We start from the raw sequence: 11,105 nt of genomic DNA on the forward strand, positions 1-11,105 counted from the left end.
TAACCATTAGCGAAAAGCAAATCAAAACTACAATGAGGTATCACCTCACACTGGTCAGAATGGGCATCGTCAGAAAATCTACAAACAACAAAAGCTGGAGAGGCTGTGGAGAAAAGGGAACCCTCTTGCGCTGTTGGTAGGAATGTAAATTGATACAGCCACTATGGAGAACAGTATGGAGGTTCCTTAAAAAACTAAAAATAGAGCTACTATATGATCCAGCAATCCCACTACTGGGCATATACCCTGAGAAAACCATAATTCAAAAAGACACATGCACCCCCAATGTTCATTGCCATATTATTTACAGTAGTCAGGTCATGGAAACAACCTAAATGCCCATCGACAGATGAATGGATAAAGAAGATGTGGTACATATATACAATGGAATATTACTCAGCCATAAAAAGGAACAAAATTGGGTCATTTGTAGAGATGTGGATGGACCTAGAGACTGTCATACACAGTGAAGTAAGTCAGGAAGAGAAAAACAAATATCATATATTAACGCATATATGTGGAATCTGAAAAAATTGGTATAGACGATCTTATTTACAAAGCAGAAATAGAGACACACACGTAGAGAACAAACATATGGATACCAAGGGGGAAAGGGGGTGATGGTGGGATGAATTGGGAGATTGGGATTGACATATATACACTGTTGATACTATGTATAAAATAGATAACTAATGAGAACCTACTGTATAGCACAGGGAACTCTACTCAATGCTCTGCGGTGACCTAAATGGGAAGGAAATCCAAAAAAAGAGGAGATATATGTATATGTATAGCTGATTCACTTTGCTGTACAGTATAAACTGACACAATATTGTAAAGCAACTATGCTCCAATTAAAAAAAAAATTGCTGAACATCCCTACTTCTCCCCACACGGACCCCACGGCGTGCTCAGCTTACAGTAGAGGGCACTCCCTCTGCTGCCAAATCCACAGCACTCCAGGGCCAGCTGTGCCAGCCCCTCCTCTCCTTGGTGCTCACCTCATCCTCTCAGCTGCCTCGTTTCTTTGCTGCTGTTACCATGTTTCAAGCCGACTCTGGAGCATCTCCCCAGCCCACCCCCCAATATGCCCCCACCTGCCCCCAAGCAAGCATTGACTCTGGCAGATTTCTGCTAAAGGGGGGACCAGTGATGTCCTAACCTGTTTGCTTTTCCAGGACTGATGTTTGCAGGAGGCTTTTTTTTGGAACCAGAACAGAAATCATCCCACATCCTTACGCAATTCTTCCACAGGTTCCAACAAATAAAGGGCCTTTGGACCCTCCACCAGTCTGCCTTTTGCAGCAGAGCACCTGGGTTGGGCCTGAAGCCTCCAGCTACCTGCCTGTCAACCTGCCAGGACCTCTCCAGGGCAACCATGAAGTGCCTCGTCCTGCTCCTTTGCCTTGCTCAGCTCTGTGGCTGCCACTCTGTCCCGCATGGCCCGATTCTGGGTTATAGGGAACCAGCCTGTGATGACCCAGAAACAGAGCAAGCAGCCCTGGCAGCCATGGACTACATCAATAAGCACCTTCCTCATGGCTACAAGCACATCTTAAACCAGATTGACAGTGTGAAGGTGTGGCCTCGGGTAAGTGAACCTGCTGTGTAGGAGGGGGTGGGGCTCAGCTGGGTGTCACTAAGAGCCCACCTCCCAGCACAAATGAAATCGCAGAATGGAAACACCCTGATTCCTCCCAGGAGGGAGGGAGAGGACAGGTGGAGGGAAGAGAGGAGACATTCTGTACTGTGGTCAGGGGTCTCCAGGAGGGTGCTGGATGGGGGCAGGAGGAGAGGGAAAGGCTTTGAATGATATTTTGAGGATCACAGGTAGAAAGTGTGGTTTTCTAGAAAAACTAGGACCAGAGACTGGATTCTAGTTTCCGAACTACCACTAACTGGAAATCACTTCTTTTCCTTTGGTTCTGTTTCTCTAGATAAAGACTGAGAGTGAATGAAACGTGCATTTGATAAGTGCCTACTGTGTGCCAGGCCCTTTCACATATATCATCTCCTTAACCCCTCTCTCACCTCACCCCCAGTTCTGTGGGGTATTGTCCTTGTCTTACATGAGGAAACCAAGGCTCTGACATATGAGGGCATTTTTTTACCCAAGGTCATAAAATAGTAAGCAACAGGCTAGGATTCAATTCAGAACTGTGTTCCTTCCTCTACACAAGCTGCCTCCCCAAGAAAGGTACCCACATCCCAATGAGAAATCTTGGCATGAAAGGATTCACCCCCTCACATGCTAGACAAGAAACCAATGCAGCCTGAAGCTGGTGACAATGATGATCAAGCTGGGAAATGTGTGCCTTGGGGGTCAGCTGAGTGATTTGGAGAGGTGGGGAAAAGACATCCATCTATTGCCTATTTTGAAATTAGATTTTATAGCTGATGAAGGATAATTCTTTCAGTCAACACTGATTACAAGCCTTCCATGGGCAAGAACCAGTGTCAGGCGCTATGGGAGATGCTAAGTTGACTCATATGAAATAGCCAGTTTTGTACAATAAAAGCAGTCAAATATTGGCAGTTTAATGATGCAACCTAATACAAAGCTGAGAAAGACATAGTTAGTGTCCACAAGAGATTCACAATCTAGGAAGGAAAATAAGGCAAACCTCAGGATGTCTGGACTGACTCATGGACATCTGATCTCACAATGGGACAAAATATTTGAAATCGGGATTGTCCCAGATGGATTTTAGGAGTTCTGCAACCACAGTGAAGTACAATGGTGATTCAGAGGAAGCACTGATCAATTCAGGGGAAATGACACACAATGTGCATATTTGAGGGAAAGAAGGAACAACACTGCAGTTTTCACTAACAGCAGGGTTTGAGAAACCCAGGAGCCCCAGGCTCCTATTCACTAGCTCTGAGTGTTTTCAGGAAGTTAATTTGGGCATATCTGCACATCATAACACACAGCTTCCTCAAGGAAAGGAGATTTTGAGGCTTCAGGTACTAGTGAACCACGCAGAACAGACATGAGAGACAAGCAGAGCTGGGCTGAAAGAAAAAATAGCCATACTCGTACCTTCTGGATTTTTCCGGGCTTTGAAGAAAGGATACAGAAACAGGTGAACTGGCAGGAACAACTCCAAGGAGTCATACAAGCTCCCCTATCACCTCCTTACCCGCTGCTCCTTCCCTCTGTGCTAGTGACTGACTGACACACTGCTTCCTCCATCAGAGGGAGGCTCACGCTTCCCTCTCATTACCAGCAGGGGGCAGTAGGGAACAGCAACTTTTCATCCAGGCATCTACAAGCCAAAAGTCAAAAAGCCACGAACAACTTTTCCTTTAGCAAGGGAAAGAAAATGGCGAAGGAAGGAAAGTAGATGTTGAGAAGGAAGGAAGGAAGAAGTAGAGGGAGGGATGAAGTAGATAAAAGAGAGACAGTAAGTTATTATCTTACACCAACTTACTTTGCTGCTTGACTGAGAAAAATCCAAAGCTGACTTTTTCAAAGTACTGCTTGAAGGGTGAAATTTTTAAAATTAAATAATATCAACATTCACTTTTAGCTTCCAGATACAGCTCAGCGTGATGGCTGTGCTTCCATCAACCAGTCCAAGGCCACGCCCCCTTCTTTCTTACCTCTCCACCAGGGAATGGGTTCAAACACAGTAGGGGCTCACCCTGACCCGCTCAGCAGGATCAGGCTGCTCACCTCTTCATTCTCTGTCTCCACAGCGGCCCACGGGAGAGGTGTTTGACCTTGAAATAGACACACTGGAAACCACCTGCCATGTACTGGACCCCACCCCCCTGGCAAACTGCAGCGTGAGGCAGCTTATAGAGCACGTGAGTGCCTCTCTTAGGGCGACTGCCCCGGGGGCAACTAAAATTGCCAATTGATGGTGCCTTCCCTGGGGCTGATTTTTACAATTCACCTTTTTATCGTACTCCCACTCCCTGCGAAACCAGGGTCATGTTTCAACATCACCCAGTGAAGGAGATTTTGTGAGGCTCACCTTTGACATCCACGTCCCCCCTGCCACCATCCCCCCACCGTGAGAAGTGAGAGGTCAGCCCTCCGCCTGGGCCCTCACTGTGGGTTTATTTCTCCAGGCCGTGGAAGGAGACTGCGATTTCAATGTGCTGAAACAGGACGGACAGTTTTCCGTGTTGTCTGCAAAATGTGATTCCAGTCCAGGTAGAGATGACTGTTATTCTTATTATAGTTACCTGGTAGAGAGAGTGAGGAGGGAACCTGAATTGTTTTCAACAGAAGTAGTTCTAGCCACTTCGTTGGTGATGAAAAGAAGCCAAGTTTCCTGGGTTTGGGGACTTTAAAACTGTGTTTTAAGGAGCTGTTCTCATTGGAGGAGAAAATCGCCTCTTGGTGAGAGGGGCTTCTGCAACAATGCCAGCATGGCAGGAGCCACCCGAAAGTTTAGTAAGAAGCAGAGAATCCTCCTGCAGCCATTTGGAGCACGTTTTAGCTCTCTCAAATAAGCAGAGAGGGGGCAAATGCCGCAGAGAATTACAGCCCCGAACCAAGTTGATTTCTTTGCTCTGTGCGCAGACTCGGCCGAGGACGTGCACAAGGTGTGTCCAGACTGCCCCCTGCTGGCCCCGCTCAACGACAGCCGGGTGGTGCACGCAGTAGAGGCCGCGCTGGCTGCCTTCAACGCCCAGAAAAACGGCTCCTACTTACAACTTGTGGAAATTTCTCGGGCTCAATTTGTGGTAAGACTGAGACCCTGCTGACGGTTTGGGCAGTTTGGTGGCACTTCGGGAGTGGACGTGGTGAAGCAGGGGTGAGGGACGGAGCAGGTTGCAGGGGCAGCCACGGGAAGTCAACGAGGGCGGTGGGAGAAAAGGGAAAGAAAGGGTCCTGAGTATCCTAAGGACCCCGAGGACCCTCAGCGCATCCCCCACCTAAGCCACTTCAACACAAAACAGCCAGATGCTGTGTGTCCCCAGTTCCTCGGTTCCAGTTAACACCAGGGTGGAAGTTCCCACTTTATCCAGAAGCACCCACTGTAAATTCATGGGTCTTCACATCGCCATCACCCATCACCACGGAACATCTACAGCACTCTTGTAATTGATACTTACAAAGGCATCGGCATACTTACATATAATGGCAGGATCCTAAAATGCCTTTGAATCACTGAAAAAAAAAAACTAATTGTACTGTGGTTGGGTTAGCACATTTGAATGCAATGGAATTCTAATATTTTTAAAAACTGGTATTCTGGATGCCAGCCATGGCATACTTGGAAATACACTATAGGTAGGAATTCTGTTAACCAGAATATGTGATTCTCAGAACACCCCCACCCCAGACTATAACAAATAACAGATATTTTATTATTGTAAGTGTCCATATGCTCCAAGAACTATAAGATAGAAAAGCATAAGTATCTTCTGTACTTTCATTTATATTTTTCATTTGATCCTGCTGTCTAAAATACGTGGGAGAGGAATTAATTTCTTTACTTTCCCACCCCATCTTGGAGTAACCTGAGCCTTGGGTCTCAAAGTGCAACCCCAATAGGGAAGTTGGCAGGAGGCAGGGTTCCCACTCAGGTCAGTGTAAGGTCAGCCCTCTGGGTTCCTGCTTTCTACCTGAAAACTCACCTCTGCTCTGAATGATGGACAGTGGATACCTGCACCTCCTTCAGGAAAGACCCAACCCCAGCTTCTGTATGCAAGCCCTTCAAAAACCCAGTGTCTCACTGTAAGCCCTATGTAAGCCACCGGGGGCATGTTTCCTGGCCACACAGTGTGGTCTCCGTGAACCGTGCTCCCTGGACTGTGCAATGCCATGGCCCTCGCTACTTCCCTCTGGCCTCTCCTTACCAGCCTTTTTCTTGCTAAGTCATGTTGCTTCATGAAAATTTTCATTTATCCTCATCAGCCTCTTCCAGCTTCTGTCTCTGTGGAGTTTGCAGTGGCTGCCACTGACTGTGTTGCTAAAGAGGTCGTAGACCCAGCCAAGTGCAACCTGCTGGCAGAAAAGGTGAGCGGGCTAGGCATTGGGTTGGTAAAGCCAGTCATGGAACAGAGCATCCTTAGAGCAAATTCGTATCTTGGGGCTGCAGAAAAGAGAAATGCAAAATACCCACTGCCTGTGAGGCTGGGTCATGCCAGGCCATCCTCTGGGGTGTCATCTCCCCTGCTTAAGAGCTATCACCAGATCTTCTCACCCAACGGAGGCTCCTGGAGTTAGAGAAGCTGTTTCCTAATTAAGATGAGTCATGTCAGGCCATTGGGAGTATAAAGTGTAGATTTTCTAGATAGACCTCTGATATGAAATCTTTCAAGTCCTTAAGCCAGTAATGTCCACTTCTAGGCATTTAGCCTAAAGAGATCATCGTGTTTGACAGAATATATCTATAAAGATGATTTATGACAGGTATAAAATGACCCCAGAAGATCTGAATGTCCAAAAGGAGGGAATCATTGAATAAAATATGGCACATTAGTAAATAGAAAATTATACAGACACGAAAATTACACTTTCAAAGAATAAGGAATGATATAAGAGAATGCTATCATTATAGCACATGAAAAACACAGTATACAAAATGGTGTAGTCAGTGATGCCAATTTTTAAGTGATATTTAATAGTAGTTAAAAATAAGAAAGAAATACATAGATGTGAACAGAAGTTCTCCTGGGTCACCACCCTTTCTGAGATTATGGGTGATCTCTCTCATTCCCAAAGCTTTTCTGTATTTTCTACATTCTATATAAAATGTAAGCAGAGGGGCTTCCCTGGTGGCACAGTGGTTGAGAGTCCGCCTGCTGATGCAGGGACACGGGTTCGTGCCCCGGTCCGGGAAGATCCCACATGCCGCGGAGCGGCTGGGCCCATGAGCCATGGCCGCTGAGCCTGTGCGTCTGGAGCCTGTGCTCCGCAACGGGAGAGGCCACAGCAGTGAGAGGCCCACATACAGCAAAAAAAAAAAAAAAAAAAAAAAATATATATATATATATATATATATATATAAGCAGAAACCATACACTTTAGGAAAAAGGATTTTTTTAAAAAAGGAATTAAGAATTTAAGTTTTTTCCCCTTAATGTGTTGGAGTATAAGTGAAACTGGGAGAGAAGTCCACTTTCTGAACTGGTTCAAATAACTCCTCTCTTTCTGTGGGCAGCAATATGGCTTCTGTAAGGGGACAGTCACTGAGAAGGCTGCTGGTGGGGAAGATGTTGCAGTGACCTGCACGGTGTTCCATACACAGGTAACGGCATCATGGATGTACTTGCCCTTATCTTCAGAATACAATGACCCCTTCACCTTTCTGCGATGCATTAGTAATTTCAGGGCATTTGCTGCCTGTCCTTTTGAGCCCCACCATATAGATAGCGCCAGGGAATGTGAAATCATCAAATAACAAAAGGTTGTTTCAGCCATGCCCTCCCCTCCCACGAACTGGTGGTTACAGGGCAGAACCTCCCTAGTGTGCAGTTGGCGAGGCCACGTGTTTTATTTGCTGGCGGGGAGAGGCGGGGGAAATGGGCGTGGTTTTCTGAGTTGAAGAGCCCAGGTGGCCAGATCTGTCTCACAGCTCCCTGTGGCTGCAGGTGTAGATGAAAAAGAGGGTGACGCTACTGGTGAAGGTTAGCCATAAGGTGGGGTTCTTTTGCTCGTGGAACAGTGTAAGTCTACCACCCCCAACACAACTGGTGAGAAAGGGGCTACCGCAGGCCAGTTACCCCTCCCCTGGAGCCCTGATGACCATCCCTTGTACCTAGGTAGTTCTTTTTTGCCAGATTCCTTTTAAATAAAAATTAGTACTGTGAGAGAATTGGGTGGGGTTCCACCTGGAAGGAAGAGAAAGGCAGCTAACCTAAGGAAACGGTCCTCTCTCCAGCCTGTGCTCCCACAGCCCCAACCAGACGGCGCCGAAGCAGGGACCCTCCCCCCTGCACCGGGCTCGGCTGGGCCAGCGCTTTCTCCAGCTGGCCTGCCCGCGGCCTCCCTGGTGGTGGGACCCAGGGCCGTGGCAGCTCCCCTGATCCCCACATCGCCCGCGCACTACGACCTGCGCCACGCCTTCTCGGGTGTGGCCTCAGTGGAATCATCCTCAGGAGAAGCGTTTCACGTGGGGAAAACACCCAAGGTGGCGCAGCCTAGCATTCCTGCTACTGAAGGTCCAGTTCCAGTGGTCCGCCCTTGCCCCGGGAGAATCAGATACTTCGAGATCTAGAAGACGGTCAGAGATGAGAATGTTTGGCACAGAGAACATGGCCACCATTTGGTCCAAGTATGGGTATGGGTGGGAGCTGTGTGTGCTATCAAAGCAAGTGCTACCTGTGGTCTAGATTAATGTCAAGTCTTGAATGCCAGCTTCTCCTCATCCTTCGGAGGTCGGGGAACAGAGCGGGTGATAGTTATGTTTGATGGAAGGCATAAGGTCAGCAACTTGATTGTTATTGTTCTGATGCTAAGCCACCACCATTGTGTTCTCTACTTTCTCTTGACCTCACAAAAGTCATTGGAACTGTGATTTTGAAAGGTGCTCTTGCCAAGTTTATATCTGCTTGTTAATAAAAATGCCTGAAGGACCTTCCTTAAAAAAGAAGGTTCTAAGCTGAAATGTGGTCATGATTATTGCCTCCTTCATCCAAGCTCACGTGTGTGGTCTGTCTTTCCAGCAAACACACCACAAGTGTCCCTAATCAAAATCAAAGTGAAAATAGGAACAAAATAGAACAAAAATCTGCTCTATTACTACACACAGGAAAAAGTGAGACTAGGATCTGCTCCTAACTCATAAGGTCTGATCATTTCCTTGTAAGAAAATAATTCTTTTCATTTCATAATGGTCAGAAAATATCGCTAAATTGGGATCAAGTGCCTGAACTTTGTACAGACAAACCAACCATTGGTTTTCCCCAATACCCAGGTAAGGAAGGATCAGCAATTAACACAGGAGCCTCACTTTAATTATATCTGTTCATTATTTATGCTTAAGATGACTGTTAATTGTACTATATATACTTCATTTTATGATGCAGGATTGGTCTTTCTAGCCAATCCATTTTAAGACCTCAAGTTAAAGTTCTGGTGTATAGTATGAACAGAGGAGGGATACCTGGACAGGTAAATCCAGTGGACATTTGTAGATACTATCCAAGTGTTCAGAGAGCATAAAGAAATAAACAGTTCCCATTATAGAATGGTGCCTAGACCATTTCAGTTTTTATCTACTAGCATTAGGTTGTTCTGAGCAACCTAAGTGATGGGCCGTTTCAGGTGAAATTTTAAAGGACTAGGACTAATAACTAGTTGAGTGGCTTCACTTGAACCAAGGAGATTGAATCAAGCATTGGCACTCACCTTATCACTCTTGCCTAGAGGTTTTGCCCCAATAACCAGAAAGAATGGCCAGGAAGGTAGGAAAACCTTTAGGTGTCTCAGAAGCCAGGGGACATGAGGAAGGCATGGTCAGCTAGGCTAAATGCTGCAGAAAGAGCAATAAGAGTGAGGACCAAGAAAAGGCCATGGGTTAGTTGACCAACTAGGAGGTGATGGTGGCCATTGGCAGATGCAGTTTCACTAGAAGGGTGAGTATAAAAGCCTGGTGGTAGGGTTAACTGGTGGAGATGATGAGGAAATGGAGGGGAGTGTGTAATCTCTTTTAAGCAGTTTGATGGTGAAGGCTGGGAGAGAGAGGATGTAATCTAAAAGGATTGATTTTGGACAGACACAGCAGAGAGGGGCAGCTTGGCAGTGAGGCTTTCGTTCCCTGACCAGGGATGTAAACCTGGTCGCGGCGGTGAGAGCATCAAGTCCTAACCACTAGACCACGAGAAGCTGTGGCTATAGTCTGGGCCCCAGTTCTTGTCTGCCTTGAAAAAAAAAATGTGACAAGGAGACAGAGGTAGAAAGGAGAGTAAGGCGTTTATTAGAAAAGCAGACTACATGCAGAGAGACTCACGGGCAAGCTCAGAGAGAGTGATGCCTTCGGGAAGTTTAAATCATTTGTAAGGGGGCAGTCTTCCTGGTCTTTGTTTTCCTCTGGCCAGTCATCTTGTTTTGACCCCATAGCTGATCAGTCTCAGGGTCCTTCCCTATGTGTGTCTGCATCCTTTAGCCAAGATGGATTTCAGTGCGAGGGTCCCTGGGAAGTTAGCAAAACTTATAGTCTGGCGTCCCCCGCCACTCTTTTTGACCCTCGAGGAACCTTTCTGTGCATGTGCAGTTGAGGTCTCTCTGACTCCAAGGATGAGAAATATGTGATCTCTTGATTTTTTACCTGAGCAGGACTTAGCCCCTCTCTGCCCCTGCCATTACTGTTATCTTAAAGTGTCCACAGGAGAAAAAGTCGAGCTATTTGCCCAGTTACTCTTGTCATTTCTATCTCGCGGTATAAACAGGAGGCCAGTCGCAAAAATATCTAGCCTGTAGCTCATCTATCTCCTACCTCAATAAATATGAACAGGAGGGTAGCTGTAAATGTCTAGCCTGGAGCCCATCTAGTCTCCTGCCTCGGGATAACTGGGTAGAGGGAAGATTTCTTTTCCAGGAAAGAGGAGTTTTGAGCGTCCTTAGGACAAAAGATGGGAAGAGCTGGAAGAAGAAGAAAGAGAAAAAGGATATGATGGGGTGGGGGCCATGGGAGATATTTAGTGGAGAGCTGGAAATGGTTTGGGCAACTCTGCCAAAGAGTCTAGACCTTCTTTGAGGAAGCCTGCAAGGGAATCCTGAAAACACACCTTTCACCCAGTACTAAAAGACTCGTCCGCTTTCCACCCTTGCTACACACAGGTGTGGCTGGGAGGGAACACGTGGAGTTTTAGTGTTTTCCATGGCAGGTGGTCCATACCCAACCCAAAGCGGCTTAAGTAAAAAGGGAAATGTCACTGCCTGTGTACTGGGAATTCAAATGGATGAGTCTAACCTAGGGCACAGCGGAATCCAGGGGGTCAAAACATATCATTTCCATTCTCTCTCTCTCTGTCTCTGTCTCCCTCTCTCCCTCTCCCTCCCTCCCTCCCCTCTTCCTTCCTTCCCTTTTTCTGTCTGTCATCAGTGCTTGCCTTCAGTCTTAGCCAGGATGGCCACTGGCAGCCTCACACCTACATTATCATTGGTGCCTAGTCCTGAAGAAAAAGAGAAGGGCTAG

At 46.7% G+C, this 11,105-nt stretch overlaps 1 protein-coding gene across 1 annotated transcript; it reads left to right on the plus strand.

Moving 5' to 3' along the window:
* The first annotated feature begins 1,363 nt into the window (after positions 1 to 1,363).
* AHSG (alpha 2-HS glycoprotein) lies at positions 1,364 to 8,183 on the plus strand. Its single transcript, XM_007116280.2, has 7 exons — positions 1,364 to 1,591; positions 3,703 to 3,813; positions 4,081 to 4,165; positions 4,538 to 4,701; positions 5,879 to 5,980; positions 7,128 to 7,214; positions 7,848 to 8,183. The coding sequence occupies exons 1-7, from the start codon at positions 1,379 to 1,381 to the stop codon at positions 8,181 to 8,183; spliced, it is 1,098 nt and encodes a 365-aa protein (XP_007116342.2). The 5' UTR covers positions 1,364 to 1,378.
* The last annotated feature ends 2,922 nt before the right edge of the window (positions 8,184 to 11,105 follow it).

This window comes from Physeter macrocephalus, chromosome 1 (genome assembly GCF_002837175.3).
Source record: "Physeter macrocephalus isolate SW-GA chromosome 1, ASM283717v5, whole genome shotgun sequence".
NCBI lineage: Eukaryota > Metazoa > Chordata > Mammalia > Artiodactyla > Physeteridae > Physeter > Physeter macrocephalus.

Coding starts and splice junctions, on each gene's coding strand:
- AHSG (XM_007116280.2), top strand. CDS start 1,379: ATGAAGTGCCTCGTCCTGCTCCTTTGCCTTGCTCAGCTCTGTGGCTGC. Junction 5,981..7,127: donor GCAACCTGCTGGCAGAAAAG/GTGAGCGGGCTA, acceptor TTCTGTGGGCAG/CAATATGGCTTCTGTAAGGG. Junction 7,215..7,847: donor GCACGGTGTTCCATACACAG/GTAACGGCATCA, acceptor TCCTCTCTCCAG/CCTGTGCTCCCACAGCCCCA.